Source organism: Larus michahellis, chromosome 2 (assembly GCF_964199755.1).
Source record: "Larus michahellis chromosome 2, bLarMic1.1, whole genome shotgun sequence".
NCBI classification, from domain to species: domain Eukaryota; kingdom Metazoa; phylum Chordata; class Aves; order Charadriiformes; family Laridae; genus Larus; species Larus michahellis.
The window spans coordinates 15,702,156-15,718,401 of NC_133897.1; the positions used below are offsets into that span (position 1 = coordinate 15,702,156).

Consider the following 16,246-nt stretch of genomic DNA (forward strand, 5'->3'; position numbering starts at 1 on the left):
GGGCACAGCGAGGCGCAGCGCCGCAACCACCGGGGGCTCGGTCCAGGCACCCACGGGGCTGGTTCCGGCTACCCCCGGGACTTGGTCCGGGACACCGTCCCGGGCTCTGTGCAGGCAATCCCCCGGGACCTCAGTCGGGCCACCCCCACCTAGCCCGGCTCCGACCGAGCGGCGGGCGGGTCGTGCTGCCGCCGTGCACGCTCCCCGGCAGGGCCGGCCGCCTCCCCTCGAAGCCCCGTGCGCGCTGCCCGGCGCCCCGCGGAGCCGTCCGGCTGCCCCCGCCCCGCTGCACCGCCCCGCGCCTCCGGAGCGGGGAGGCAGCGCCGCCGCTGCCCCGCCCGCCGCCGCTGCGCGCCGGGGCAGGCGCCGAGCAGGTGGCCGCAGGCAGCGGGCAGCGCCGCGGCATGTGAGCGGCCCCCGGCTCGCCGCTCGGCCGCGCTCCCCCGGGAAGGTAGCACCGGCCCCCCCCCCACCTTCCCCTGCCCTCCCCTCGCCGGGCCGGCCGCGGAGGCAGGGCGCCCGCAGCGGCAGCCCGGCGGCGGCCGGGGGCTGAGCGCCGCGCCCCGCCGGGGGGCGGCCGTGGCGGAGGGCGGAGAGGAGGAGGAGGAGGAGGAAGGCTGCGCGGGGCCGGAGGGACGCGGGAGCCCCCCCGGCCGCCCAGGATGAAAGTCACCGTGTGCTTCGGGAGGACGCGGGTGGTCGTGCCCTGCGGGGACGGGAACATGAAAGTTTTCAGCCTGATCCAGCAAGCGGTGACCCGGTACAAGAAGGCGATCGCCAAGGTGAGGGGCGCGGGGAGCGGCGCCCGCGATCAATATGGCGCTTCCCGGAGCGGGGAGGGAAGCGAGGGGGGGAAAAGTCCGGGCTGCCCTGCCGGGGCGAAGGGAGCGGGGCCGGGGGCGGACGGCGGCGGCGGAGCCCTCCTGGAAGCCCGTGCCCGGCGCCGCCGAGGGGAGCCCGGGTGGGGGGGGCAGCGGGACGGGGAGGGGGGCGGCCCCTCCGCGGCGGCCAGCGCGGCTCCCCGCGGGCGCCTGGCGGGCCTCGGCCCTTTGTTCGCTGGTGCCTGGCGGCGAGGTGGTGGCCCCCGGGGGGTGTCGGTGTAGGGGTGAGGGGGGGGGCGCCCGAGCCCGGCCGGGAAAGAGGTGCGGGGGCCGGCGGTGCCGGCTCTGCCCCGGGGCGGGCGCGCGGGCGGCGGGGCCGAGTCGCCGCGGGCCGGGCGGGAGTCGCCGCGGAGGGCTGGAAATCCAGCCCCAGGCTTCCCGGCCCTCCAGGCCTGGCGGCGGGAGGGAGCGGGGGGAACACGCCGAAGGGGCGTCCGCCGGCGCCCCGCGGGCCGCCCCCCCCAGCGCCGGAGCCGGGCTCGGGGGGGGCCCGCAGCGTTGCGGCCGCCCGCGCAGCCTCCGCGCCCGCCCCGCTGCTGGGGGTGTGGGGGGAGGCTCCGCCCGGGCGGGAGGCACCGGCGGGGCGCCGGGAGCGACGGCCCGGCCCGGCCCGGCCCGCGGCGGGGCTGGTCCCCGGTGCCGCCCGCGCTCCCGCGGCCCCATGTTGAAATCCCTGGCTGTGGGTGCGCAGGCGGCTGGCTGCACACTTGGCTTTCCCTCCATAGGCGATTTGTTGGGCTTTGGTTTTTTTCCTTTCCTCCTTTTTTTATCCCCCCCCCCGCCTCTGCACTTTCTTCTTGTTGTTGTAAACTTCTTTTTAATCAACTGGTTTGCTGGGACAATGTGGCTGTCGTGGGCTGAGGACTCCAGCAGCACTCTTCCCCTTCCCTCTACCTGATCCATCCCAGCAGCCCAGCGCGCTTTTTTCTCTTTGGCCCCTTCTGACACGCTTTATGCTCCCAAACCTGGAAGTTTTGTTTCGGCAAGTGCTGACTGCCAGGCTCTCTGAAACCTGCAGCAGAAGGAATAGCGTGAACAGTGTATTGATTGGTTTGAAGTGATTCCCAGGAACGTTTTTAAGATCAGTTTTCTCAGAATTCCAATTCTGTGAGTGGAAAAGTAACATGAGCTACCCGTTACCTCCCCACTTGATTCCCGAACAACATGGTTTTGCAGAGGACAAAAGCGTTTCTGTGTATTTTTATTATTCCTCTTGTAACACGATTGTGATTCTGGCTGGAAAAAGGGTAAAATGATTCCCTAGGATATGGCCCTTACTGCCTATCAGCTGTTATTTATATTTATATAATGCATATAGTCATCTACCTGCACATAGGAGACGGTGGCCAAAAGCGTCTTTCTCATTACAGTAAACCAGTGGGCAGTAAAATGTGTCACTTGCGGGGGGGTGGTGGTGTCACTGAGTGCCTCATCCAGCCATTCAGATGAGAAGTATTTTCAAAATTCATTTGTTAGTGTTACAACATTGATAAAATTAATTATTTTGATGTGTTGTGTTCCCAAACTGTGGCCCTGAGTAACTGGTGTGGCACTGGGCTGCGTCCTGGTTTCCTACTGTTAAATTGCATTAAGGGGTGGCAATTCTGTTCTGCAGTGTAATGTTAAGCCTGGAAGTGATTGCAGCAATGAGCACAGGAGAAACACACACCAGTCACCAGGAAAAGGTGACTGCAAATGGTGTGGGTTTGTTCAGGAAAGAAGTGACCCACCTGCGGAAACATGAAAAATTGAAAATGTAACTCTTCTTCAGACTTGCTAAAAAGTTTGCAGAGGTGCAGCCGGGCTTTCACTGGCCCCTAGTCCCTAGAGCTCCTGATCTTGAGTTTAAAATGACACAGTGGTTTTATTTATTAGTATTTATATGGTGGTTATGCTGTATGCCACTGGTATGGACTTGAGGTAGCCGTAATTACTGAGATTGTTTCTATTTTATGGAAATACTGTGGTTGAAAACACGGTAGCAGAGTCCACAGGCTTTCTCTGAGTGTTTTATACAGGCACTGTCAAACCTTGCTTTTAACTTAAATTCGCTGAAGATTCTCTGCGGTGATGTTTAGGTAGTAAGGAGGTGGATCCTCAGTGTCTAAGTAAGTGTATAGTGCTGTTTGCTGTGGTCGCTGTAGAGTAACATAGTAATTTTACGGTTTCAATGGCAGACTTTCATAGATGACTGTCTGTTTATAGCAGTTAGGTTGTTTTTTTTTTTCTATGCTAGTGTAGCAAATCAGGAAATTGTCATTTCAGAAAGAAACAAGGGAGGGGACAAAGTAATTCCTAAACTGAGAGGACAAAAGTATATGTGCACATATGAACATATGACCTGGCAGCTGGTATCAAGCTGACACCAAAATCTACTTCACCACCACTGTGCTGTTATGGCAAAAAGCTTATCTGGTGGAAGGTTATTCAAAATATTTGAATTAAGTTTATGGTTTTCATACTTACAGGAAAACCAGAATTTCTCATCCTGCAAATATGTGTGTGTCTGCTGTATGCAACGGTTCCTTCAGGAGAACTGCTCGAAGGCTCTGAGCACCGAGCTGTCAGCCCTTCTCGGATTCCCTCCCGCTTTGTCATGGTTTCCAGGTTGTGATTAGGAATAAGCTATCTGCGCGGCGAGCGCTTCCGACCCACCCCTGCAGTCGTGGCGAGGCAGCCTGGCATCGCGCTGGAGGAGTGCCAGGAGCCTGTAACTGCACATTTTGGACCTCAGCTTGAATTTTTCTGACTTAGTATTATTTAGGTTGAGTAGGTGTGGTGAGAATGAAAAAAATACTTAGGGGAAACAATCCAGATAATAGCAAGGTTCTCCACTCTGTAAAATTTTAAGGCTTAAAAAGCATATAGATAACACACCTAGTTATGGAAGTTAGTTCTGGGTGCAATTGTCTTTGATTAGGATTTGTAAATGTCAAAAAACTCATTATGGATTAACACTGCTGTCAATACTAAACCTTTAAGTGTGGAATAAGTTATTACGATGACACGCTGTGCTTGAAGGTTGGTCTGTGCAGGAAATCTTTCTGTTCCTTTGCCTTTATTCCAAAAGAAGCTTTGGGTTTGAAATGTGACCTTTTTTTTCTGCAAATTGTGTTTGTGGTGAACAACCAAGCGAATGATAAGAGAGGTTTGAAAAGTCCACCTTGTCCAGGGCAACTGGAGCCGGGAAAAATTGATCCCACTTATTGAGCCCTTGTTTGCATGGTGGCACACTGGTGATGCTCTGGCTATGTGGCCAGACCGGCGCAGCCTCCGTCACCATTTCTGAGTTAAAGGAGCACAGTTTGGGCAATGGGCCTCAGAAATGGTGTGTTTTCCAAACCCTGCGTGTTGGGGGCTTTGCAGGTTGTGTGTTGGTGTAGTTCTGCTCATGGCTTCCTAGCAATTAATTTAACGATAAAAAAGCGCTGGGTGGAAAGAGGGATTTTAAGGAGGGGAACTCAGCCACACCTGACTGGTTTAACATTACTGGTAAGAGATGGTGGGCAGCTGAGATCAAACATGTTTATCAAATGGCTGACTATGGCCTTGTTTTAAAATATGGAAAATTAAAACTAAAAATGATGTATCAGGTAACCTTTTGTCAAAAAAATGATACTCATACTGTAGCTTTGGTTTGATCTAGTTGTAGCCAGAGACGTTTCTGACTTTTTTTGGTGACTTCCGACTCTCACCATAATCTTTGCGTGCTTTGAGTTTTTTGGTATGTCGTAAGCGTTTCACCTTTTATGTTCTTTTTCTTGCAAATATAAATAAGTATGCATAAGTAACGGGTACATATAATATTTTTTTTTTAAATTTTAGCATTACTGTGTTGTCTTTGCATGAGATAAATGAGTGAGGTAAACAAGAATATGAAATAGGAATTAACAGATTTACAGGAGTTGTTTAGTCTCATGTTCAGTCCCCACAGGAATCGTTCATCTCTTTGTGATAGTTCAGTCTGATATCCTGCATACCACGAACTTGTAGTGATGTTCCTAGACCTTGTGTATAACCCTGATTTTCTAGTTAAAATAAGTAAATTAACAGTTTTCCTGCTGAATCAAAAAGATTTTAGGAGGACTCTTTTGAGACACCTTTCCCCTCCCTCTCGCCAAGTGCTGTGGGAGATGAAGTGTTCGGGGGTTTGGATGTTGTATGGAACAATGCCTGAATTGTTAATTTAAAGACTGTGGTACGTTAATATTTGTGAAAAGACATTGTAGTCTGCTCTTTGATAGTGTTTGAAGGCGGTTGCTGATAAGAGAGCAGAACCGGGTGAAAGTTGGCTGTGTAAGCAAATGTAACAGGTGTCAAATGACCATATTCTCACTTAATTTGTGTATAGGAAGCTCCGGCCACCCAGAGCTTAAAGCTCCAACGCTTTGGTAGGTCTGACATTCATCAGCAGGGAAGTGTGAGAGAGAGGCAAAGGTTGTAGTCTCGGTGAATATGTTCATTTTTTTTTTTCCCCAGGTTTTTTTTTTTTTTTGTTCTCCCAGTGCCAGCTAACTGGGATTTCTTGGATTATTTGCTTAAAAGTCAGCTCCCAGACAGCAGGTTCTCTTCAGGTACACAACGGTGACTCTGATGCTTTTTATGTTCTGCAGAGCAAACAGTTTCACAGCTGCTCAGGAGTTTGTCACTGGGGCATCATTTATAGGTCCTGATACACAGGGGTGGGTTGGTATGAAAATCTGCTGATTTTACTTGGATTTTGTATTGGTTTGGGCATATTCCCCACTTGAGTCTGGTGGCTGGGTTTTGGACACAGGCTTGGCTGGCTCCTCCACAGTGCCAGTGCAGAGACCCCTTCAGAATCGTAATGAAAATGCTTGTGGGCAGTGGTGCCTAAATGTAGCATAAAGAAGATTTAAATTTTTTTGTTTTTGAATTAGGTTTTGTTTTGATATCTGCGTGAATCTTGAGCCTGTTTTAAGTAGAAAGAAGTCTTATGGACTGTTTTCGGAATGTGCAGGAATCTTCTCCACCCCAAAAAGGAACCATAAACCTCCCAAATCCCCCTCACCCCTGCTGCTCAGTTGACTTGTCAGTTTACTGGTAGCTGACCCCACCAGGATGAAGTCTCTGGGCTCTGTGTTTAGTATTGTCTGGGCAGTATTTCAATGATTTACCCGAGCTCAGCCAGGGGAGCCCATATTCCCTGGGGCTGCCGGTACTTTTCTCAAGCCGGCTGTTGACCTCTTTGCTGATGCTGAGCTCCCAGCAGTGGCAGTGAAACCCAGCTGCCTGGCAATGTCACCCTGCTGCAGTGTGCTGAAAGCAATGAACAGCAGCGGAGAGCTGCTAATTTAAGGAAGGAAAGTACTAAAATGGGTCGCGGTCGCTTTGTGTTTAGAAAGCTGTTGTGTGATGCTGCAGGTTTGGGAGTTGATGGTGGAAACGCAAGGCTACGCCTTGGATATAGTGACTTAATTCCCTTCACTCATTACAGAAAACTTACTTTTAACCACTTCTCACCATCTCCCTCTGTGTTTTCAGCTGAGTGAGTGTTTTCCTGTCATTCTGCGCCTCTGTGCACAGGTGACTCACACGTTTCAGGGTGAAGGTGGGAATGAACCTTTGGATGGAGCATGGCAGTGGCCGCAGAGGTCCCCTGTACTTTGGTTTGCTGTTCAGCAGCACTGTGCCCGAGGGGACCTGTGGCTCGGGAGGTGGGGACCTGCAGGAGCTGTGCTGTGCCCTGGGCAGGGCTTTGCTGCGGCCTCTTTCTGCCATGTCTTGCTGGTGTTCAGCCATCCGTGGTACGGAGGAGGAGGCTTCTTTTTGGGAGGCCTGAGAGCCACGCTGGGGCTGTATCCCTGTTATCTCAGCAAGCAGGGTAAATGCTTTTCGAATTACCCAAGGCTAATATGGAGGAAGACTGGATTCTGTAATGCTTATTAAGGGGTGCATAAGAAGTGGACAGCATGCGAGTTCTTCAGCTTTGAAGGTGTTTTTCAGTAGAGGGTACGTGTGGTACTGCTGTGGTTGGCTGATGCGCACAGTCCCTATCTTTAGCTGGATGGGACACATCATTGCTTTCGGTTTGGCATTATGTGGTTTCTCAGTATTTCAGCGTTACTTAACGGTGATCGAAGTTAAGTGTTTGTGGAAGAGTGGCTTGAGAGTGATTTCTCTCTGAGCAAATGCGGTGCTTGGCTGCTGTGAGCAATTCCTGTAGCTCTGAGGGGACAATTGCGGAGGAGCCTGTGAAGGTGCTCAGCACGTCAGGAGAACAGGTCCTGCAGGCAATTTGGGGTTTAGGGAGTTGCCAGCCTTTTTTCTCCTGGGCGATAGCCTTCCACCAGTGGAAGACCATCTGATTCTCATAGCTTTTTACACTTAAACTTCAGTTAGAACGGTCACAGATGTTTTAGTTCTGGTATAAAAACACCACTGGAAGTAACACTTTCTCAGTTGTACCAGACTATGACATATTTTGGTCGTGGCACATTTAATCTGGTAAAATAAGATGGAGTAAATGGGGGAGAAACACTGGTGATGCTAGTTATACAGAATACGGTTCATGTACCTTTAAAACAATTTCCTGGTTCTTCAAAGGAAAATAAACCTTTTCATCCAAATATAAATTGGATGGATAAAACATGCAACAATGCTGAACCGATGCTTATGTGTATTGAAAATAAAGTGGAATTCTTCTAACATCAATCCAGAGTATAGCACAGGTGTTCTCACTCAGAAATATTTTGTGAGCAGTAAGAAAATAAAAAGTGGAGCAAAAAGTATTAAAAAATTCTGCAAGATACTCTAGGGCATCTGGGCTTTTTCCCCCCCCTCCCTTCCTTTTTAATATACATTATATATTTTCCTTGTTTCTTTGAGGTCATTTTACTGTAATGCTCAGCAGGTCTGGTACTGGAAGATAGATAAAAAACCACCAAAAAACCAAACTGCCTTTGAGCTAAGTTACATAATCCGGTGGTGCTGTTTAGAAAAAATGAGAAAGAAAAAAAGAATACAGCAGCGCGGATGTACTTAATACTTGTCAAAATGACTAATATTGACAGTCAAAGAGAAATAAGTCAAATTCTAAATTGAGGAAAAAATATTTTTAAATTAACAGTGATCACTTTTTGTTTTTGAGATAATCACATTAATTTTACTTGTTACAGTCCTTTAGCGTTATCAGTTTTTTTCCTACTGGTAGCCTTAGTTATTTTCTCAAATTGGTTCCTGATATTTGTTACATCAGAAATAATTTTAGTAACTATTTTGTTGCATTATTTGCTGTTGCTCTTTTTAAATCAGGTAGAGGGTACCTGACAGTAACTTATTTTGTACTTAACTTTCTTCTTGTAAAGTGATACACATTAATAACCTATTTAGTCTCAAACAAAAGGAGAAATGTATCCCTACTAAAAGCTCTCAGACTGCATCCTACACGCTATGTCTCAGGGCTGGGATCTCCAGTGCAGGGGTAATAAAGAGTAAATAAAAGCCAAGTGTATTTCGGTGCGAGGGGGTGCGACTCCTGCTGCCCAGGAGCAGGGATGAGCATCCGACGCAGCTGGGCCCTGGGATGCTGCTGTGGTCCTGCCAGGCACCGAGCTCTGGGGCTGGAGCAAGTTGCCTGGTGTCGCCTCCTGGATCATTGTGTCTCCAGCTCGTCAGGACTTCTGTGGTAACAGAGACAGGGCTGGCAGAAGGGAAATGACTGTGGAGGATGAAATAAGGATGGGGTGTCCTTGGAGACCAGCGAAAGGAAACGCTTTTTCGGTACTAATAAATGGATGTAATTCCTGGTGCCTTTTCTTTCACATGAGAGGGAAACAGGAGTTTGCATGAAGCAACACAGTAATGGAGTAAATTAAGTACTGACAAATATAAAGAGCTGAAGATGGGAAGAAGCTGGTTAACTTGGTGCCCTGGAGGTGAGCGGTCAATTTAGGAAGAGGATGAAAAGTTGACTTCAGTGTTACAACAGATGTTACCTAAAAGGCTTTCTTTTAAAAAAGAAACCTTTTTTTGGAATTTATTATAGGAAGCTTCTCTTTTTGGGCAATAAGCTTAGTGAAAGTAGTGAATATCTGATTTGTTAGGGAAAAGAGACACTGTTTTGGAAAAGCGATGTCACATTTTTGGACATACTTTCCACATTCTCTCACGCTCAGCCTGCTGCTGATGCAGCGAGATTTTGAATCCTTTGCAGGAGGAGTGAGCTGGTACATCGTTAGCAGTTTTCTTTTTAAGTGGCCACATTTATAGGATTTTTGTTCCGGGTATGCATGTCTTTACAGACTCAGAATGGCAATTTCAAATGTTTTTGGTGTTCATGTTGTATTACTAATAGGAGGAAAAAAAAGTTACGTGGGTATAAAATGTTTTAAATGGAGATAGGACTTTTGGGAGTGCCTGTATGTTTGTGTGTGCACCCACTTAGGTGTTTTCATTTGTTTGAAGAAATGTAGCCACACTTACTAAATGAAAAAGTAGTTTCACCTTACTCCATCTATTTTGCATGTGCTTTCAAAGTTGTTGAGTTACTCTATCTTCCCCCTAGGCAAAGGCCACATAATGTTTTTTTCTTCTCTGTTAAATGTCAGAAGCAATATCCTACTTGTGAGAAACTTGCAGAGATACACCTCTTTGTGCATATAATGAGAAGAATGACTTTGTTCCAAGTTCTCGGAGTCCTTCTGAACAGGAAGGAACAGGAGCAGAGTTTCATGAAATACAAAAAAAAAAAAGTACTTCTAGGGATGCTGGAGTGTCTCTGAGACCAAGTAGCCTGAAAGTTTTGTTGTTATAACAACTTAAACGACAGTTTAAAAAAAAAAATAAATTGGAAGCTTCAGAACCTTTAGCTTCTTTAATAAACCGCTAAGTGGAATAACAAGGCTTGATTTAATTTGGTCTCTCCAAGAACCTGTTGTACCAAACGTTATTTGCATTTTTTTAAGTGCGCATTTGTTTGTGCTGTCAGTTTTTTCCCCTCTGCCTTCCTGTGAAGAGTGCTTGCCCGCAGCTGCGAGCGCTGGGAAAGCGGCCAGCTACCAAGTACCAAAAGAAGAAGAATTTAGGCATCTGGGCTGCGGTGGCCAGCCTGCAGTGGCCAGCCGTTCCTGGTGAACGAGCCTCTGGCTTCAGCACTGCGTGTGGCCTATGAAGAGGGAAAGGATTTTATCCCCCCTTGAATTTGGCTCTGTCTTTTGGCAGTACGAGGCTGGTGGAAGGCCTCAGCACAAGAGACTCCTCTGCTGTCCTCACTCAGTCAACAGTCCTGTCTTCTGGGCATGGTGCAACTTCAGAGCATCGTTTCCAAATCCTATATTGAACGTTTTTTTCTGGCGTTAAGCATACTAGTTTGAGAAGATAGGTTTGATGTTTTCTGGCCTCACTGAGTTTCCTTAACAGCAGCTTTTATTGCTTTTTTCAGTTTTTATTCATATGAAAAATAGCACAAATAAATGTGGTCTGTAATCATTCTGGAAAATTTGAAGTCTGAACTAAGAAATTGCAAGAAAAACTAGACTGGGTGAAGTAAGAGCTTTTAAATTTGGAGTTGTCTGTTAGCGTAGGCTCTGTGTTACAAAACAGCCAGTGGACATGGTTTTAAAGGTTTATAACTGTGTGTATGCAAAATATTTGAATTATAGAATGGCTTGGATTGGAAGGGACCCTAAAGATCACCTAGTTCCAACCCCCCTGCCCTGGGCAGGGACACCTCCCATAGACCAGGCTGCTCAAAGCCCCATCCAGCCTTGAAGACTTCCAGGGATGGGGCATCCACACCTTCTCTGGGCAACCTGTGCTGGTGCCTCACCACCCTCAGAATAAAGACTTTCTTCCTAATATCTAATCGAAATTTCCCCTCTTTCAGTGTAAGACCATTACCCCTCATCCTGTCGCTCCCCTCCCTGTGTATGCCAAGTACTGCCATTTGTTTAAAGAGAAAACCTACATTTTATAGAATTAGCTAAACTAGTCTAAAAAGCAAATGTTATACTCTGTATGTAAAACAGTGTATTTAACTTGTGGTTATATTGGGCAATGGAGTTGTCTCAGCCCATGCACAGCAGTCACTCAAGAACATAATGCTTTGGTAAACTAAAACCAGATGTTAATATGCGTGAAATGTTATTGTAATCAGTGTCTTATAAATCTCTCCTTTATTAGTATAGTTTTTTGAAGTAAATTCCTGATGACCTTTTGGTTGCTTTGGTGTGTTGTTACAAAATAGCTATTGTTAGCTTAAAGCCCCCCTGCTAAGTTATAAGCCACAGATAATGAGTATCCAGTATTGTATCTTTGGGGTTTATAAAATATTTAGCTGAAAAGGCTCCTGGTCCTCACCTTGTCTCTGTGGAGGTATGAAGTTTCCTTTGCTGGTGAAATTCCCTAGCTGGGGAACTAAAGCAGCAGCAGAGGGGAGCTAGCTTGTACAAAAAGCTAATTTGTGCCTAGTTAAATATTCTTTTGATATTTGAATATGAAGTAATTAGCTTGAAGGTACTGCTGTTTACCTTTTAGGATTTGGAGGAGTCTAAACAAGCTGATGAAGAGAACTGTGTCATAAATCTACTTTTGAGATATTTTTTGAGGATTGTATATTTTAGATGGAGACTAAATCTGCTTTTTGTGGTGTTACTTTACTGGTGGCCAGTGACTGGTGGGAGAAGTGCTGGGCCAAGTGGTTAAGGAAAGGTTTGGGCAGTGGTCTGGTGTCTTCCTGCAGGTGTATGGGGTGATCAGATAGACCCATGTGAGAATCCCCTTTCTAAAAATGCTCTCAAGGTGGCTGCATAATTGCTTACATGTGGTTGCTGCTCTTCTGACTTTTAAAAAAATATGTTGTTCAGTATTTACCATAGCCATCGACTGTACTTGAGCCCAATTTTTAGGAAACGGTTTATTTTGTTCTAAATTACTTCCATTTCCTAATTCAGTACTTGCCTGGTCTCATAGTGGAACAAAATAAAAAGGGGATTTTTTTTTTCTGTGTTTTATGTGAAAGTTATTAAACTATTTTAACTCTGTAAATCATAATAGCTAATTTTGTGAAATACATGTGCTGCTTTACGGGTGATCTGTTTCCCTTTATTAGACCCTGTATGATGTCTGTGATGAGACAGTGTGTAAAGACTGCTCTAACTCTAGCTGCCTTTGCGAGTTGCTTCTGCTTGAGTGTGCCAGTGTTCTCTTGCCTTCTGAAAGGCTTTGTTTCCAAAGGCTGGTGGATGCCAAAGACATTGAGAATAGAGATCCATTTTAAGACACAATGAGTACACATTTTTTCTTGATCACTTTTGGAGATTGAAGTTGTGTGTGATACTGAAATGAAAAAGAAAAAATAATAGTTTTTCTGTAAGTAATTAATGTTTTACAGGGATGTTGTTATTAATCCAGAGTAGCTGCTTTTTCAAAAAAGTGTGTTGTTTCTTTCTGAACTCCAGTGCAGAGCGTAAGAATTCACATTGTGTTTTGTGTTATTCTGCGGTGTAAGCTACAAGCTGGGATAGGGGGCAGAGATCTGAAATCAGTTTATAATAACCAGCCCTTTGCAGCCTGCCTTTCACCTGATGTGCTACTCAGGAAGCTGGCCTTTGGTAAAGACCACATGGCTTCAGATTTGTGAACTGGGCCTAGATGCAATAAATAGGAGTGTCCGTTTTTGCAATTGCAAACTGTGTCTTTCTTAGCATCAACAACAAACGGGAGTCAGCCCGGTGCTGCTCACCTGCCTGCTTTGCAGCGCGTGGAGAGCTGTGAAACCAAACACTGAGCTCAAAGATGCCAGTATTTATCTATTTTAATGTTGTAGCTCCCCTTTTACTCCCTCTGAATAAGTAGTCCTCGAAATCCAATGTGATATGTAAAGCAAAGTTGTGCAGTCCTCCCCCCCCAACTCTTGCATCCTTAGATACAGTTTGTTCTGCATCGTCACACCTGCTGCCAGCCCCCGTCAGAGAGCAGATTGCAGCCCTGCCATTAAGTGCTCCTAACATCTGTTGGTGGTACGCCAGCAGCAGGACAAGGCTTTTAGCTTCGATCGGCTCTGCCGGTTTGGGAATGTTGTTAAATAGAGAAGGGAGAAACAAAATATCAGAGTCATTTTGAAAGAAATGTAAAGTAAATACGCAGAAGGAAAAAGTGGAACTGATACAGTTTACCACTTCAATTTCTTCTTTAAAGCACGGATTTCAATGCATATTATGCTCAGTATAGGAGAACTCCACTAATTAAAACTAGATATGTGTTTTATTACTTCTTAAGCCACTTTAATGGTGATGATACTATTTAACAAGCACTTCATATCACTTTTCAAGTAATGTGTACTAGGATAGGACCTGTCCATTTGGGAAGCTTTTGGAAATCAGGTGATAAAATCCACTTGAAATTCAGATGTTCAAAAGCATGGAGACTTTTCCTCTTTACTTCTGCTGTTGCCCAGGTCATTGGACTTGATTTTCCGGTGCTGTATCCAGGCTCGCCGCCGCCAAGCTGTGCTTGCTCTGTGCCATACAGGCACCAGCTCTGTTACCGCAAGGTGAGCGGAGGCTCTGATTTGCAGCGTGGTTGGACTGCCATGGCATGCTCTTCTCTAGTAGATTAACAGTTTTTATAGCTTGCTGTCATTATAGGATGAACTACTTCAAATTGCCTTTATTTTTAACATGGAGGTAAGATTATGCATGCAGGTTGTACAAGTTGTTAGTGAAGACGTGTGTCTGTACACAGTTAAAAGATTCACTAACTCACCTGTAATTCAGAAATCAGAGTGTCTTCAGAGAAGTTTAATGTAACTTCAGTAATATATTGTAAAAAATTAATGAGAGGTACTTTTTTCATGACAACTCTTCCTTACTCCATTTTTAACAAGTTTCCAAGTGCACAGGAACGTGAGGTATGGAAAGAGTTGTATGTAGAAATGAATAGAGACAAGAAATGCTGTGGTTAGGATTTAAGGAAACGTTTGCAGTGTGTTTCAGTTCCTTTCAGAAGCATTGGCTGAATCCTGTGGTGAAATACAAGAACTATCTAGTTAGTTTTGCTTCACTGATGCTGTGATTTGAGAAGGGAAATGAATCTGTCAATGCTCTGCTTTTTCAGGTGTGAAATAGGGGCGCAGAGTAGGAGCGGGCTCCTTTTAATCACTGCTCTCCCAGTGCAGCCCTGCATTAACTGGGAAGCCCCATAGATTTATTCTAAGTACAGATGATGGAGAACAGGAGCGCTCACCTGGGAACAGCATTGTGTGTTCCTGTGGCTCATTCTCTGTGAGGACCTTGTTAACTGCATTTCACAACAGCATGATGTTAATTGCAGCGAGCGGGCGTTGCATAAAGTTCTTCTGTGGTTTTTCTCTGCATCTTTGTGTTACCTTAGGAAAGAGAAAAGTACTTTGCTGTACCGGTGCAAAGCTGCGACGCACCCATCAGTTAGAACAGCTAGGAGCTGCTGGAGCTGGGAGTTGAGCTAAGAGCTCAACTAGGAGCAAGGTGATGGCTCTCAGTGCCTTCTCCTCTTAATTTGGTAACTTCCTTCTGTGCTTCACCACCTTGTCCCTTCAAAAACCAAATCCACAAACAAACGCCATAGCGTGAGTTTGGCAAGTACATAATTGTCCCCATGGAGCCCGTGGAGAAGGGAGGCACAGGAGGTCGCTGGCTGGTCCAGGACCACACAAGCAGTTCGGCACCGAGCTGGAAACAGAAGTGCCGACTTGCTGACTCCTTAACCACAAGACTATCTTTCCCCTCTAGTAAGGATGTGGTAAAACATCGCTGTATTTAATCCTTCTGCTCTCCTGTAGCTCAGCCTCTGTATGAAAAGACACGCCACGCTTCACCAAGCTGAAAAGGGAATATTTTGTGGTAATGGGCTGTTGAAAAGAAAGTCTCTTCCTCTTAGAAAAGTGTGGACTCCGTCAGCTTAAAGTGCTTCATAATTCCTGTTTCTTATGTAATTTTTTGCAATTTACTCATGCTGTGGTTGAAACTTTTATACGGTAATCTGTACTTGGCAGTAAGGATGTTGGTTCCAATATTGCATACTTGATTAAATGTTTATAACAGAATGAAAGCAAGGAAATGCTGATGTTTGACTTTAGTACAGCTATCTGAAGTGATTTATGAATAGTGGTGTTTGTTTTTTTTTTTTTTAAAGCTAAGTAATACACTGAAGCCAGAAGGAGATCTATCAGTGATGTATTTGGCTCAAATATGAGAAATTTAGAGAAGGGAGAGTATTGATCCATGCTAGTGGAATTTAAATCTGTGTCCCCTCCCCCCATTAAAATGCTGTAATCTTCTTCTAATAGAGAAGTGTTGTAAGAAAGATAGTCATGGGCAAAAAAAGTCTGTGGTAGTCAGTAAGTGCTCTAATAGTGTTCAGCTGATGCTGGTAAGAAAGAGTTGTCTGCATGTGTACACATTCGTTTTAGATTGATGGGGTTAATTGCCTTGGTCTCAACTTTGCTTGTAGACTACTGTGCTCCTGACGCTGATTTAAAAGGAACTCAATCTACCAAAACTTTTTAATCCCTTCTGCATGCAGTGCTGAAGAAAGCATGTTTTCCCCTTGTAGGTGTAAGCTTTCATGACTATAATGTCATGTTCAGGATCTCTATATTAGGGATAAGAAAACATGCAGAGCTGCAGTGGGGCTGGAGAGAGCAAACAGGAGAGTGCTTGCTATAGTACATATTAAGTAATAATAATACTAAGCCCTGAAAATTGGGATATTGCAAATTATTCCACCCCTAACCAGCTTTTTAAATGATTGCTTTGAGTTCAGTAAGCGGTGATTTATTCTTTTGTGTTTTAAAAAACATGCTGCAGCACAACTGCAGTTTATTATTACTGCTTTTGTTGAAGCCTTCAGGTTCTGTTAACAGCTGTCATAGTCGTCATGTTATCTCCAGTGTTTTGCAAAAATGCAGCTGGTGGACTATGCAAATGGAAGCATTTGCTAAATAATTTTAGATGACATTATAACCATTGTTCATCCTTTGCCTCTAGATTTTGTATTTTCAAGTGACTCTGGAGGCCTTTGACAAGCACATGGTTATTAGGCATGAGGACATACAATGCAAAGTAATTTCTTGAAACTGGATAGCCTGAGAGATTTCAACAGAACCTAGTAACAAATATTTCTAATGATTTACATGCATTATTTTGTGTCTCTTCCTTGTTGTGGCATATTCCTCTTACTCTAGACATCCCTCTTCATTAGAAAGCCCATGAGAAAATAAAAGCTGCTTGTATTTACATTTAACCATCCTGAAGTTAACAGCAAGGATGCTTTGTTTCCTTTGCTGCCTCTGGAAGCTGAGCTATTTCTGACCTGTTGAGTGGCATCACTGTTCCTGGCTTTTTCATCAAAACTAATTCTGTTCT

General features: G+C 45.5%; 1 protein-coding gene across 26 annotated transcripts in view; it reads left to right on the forward strand.

Annotated features, from left to right (window-relative positions):
* The first annotated feature begins 461 nt into the window (after positions 1 to 461).
* The window catches only part of PARD3 (par-3 family cell polarity regulator), a 460,486-nt gene continuing 444,701 nt past the window's right edge, over positions 462 to 16,246 (forward strand). For 10 of the 26 annotated variants that reach the window (XR_012585424.1, XR_012585425.1, XM_074574225.1 and 7 more), the window contains exon 1: positions 557 to 782. Coding sequence is in view for 24 of the 26 variants with exons in the window: in XM_074574225.1 (XP_074430326.1) it covers positions 663 to 782 (120 nt within the window). In the remaining 2 variants the exon portion in view is untranslated. Of the gene's footprint in view, positions 783 to 16,246 lie in introns of all 26 variants that reach the window. The other 16 variants (XM_074574228.1, XM_074574229.1, XM_074574233.1 and 13 more) reach the window with 6 other exon arrangements.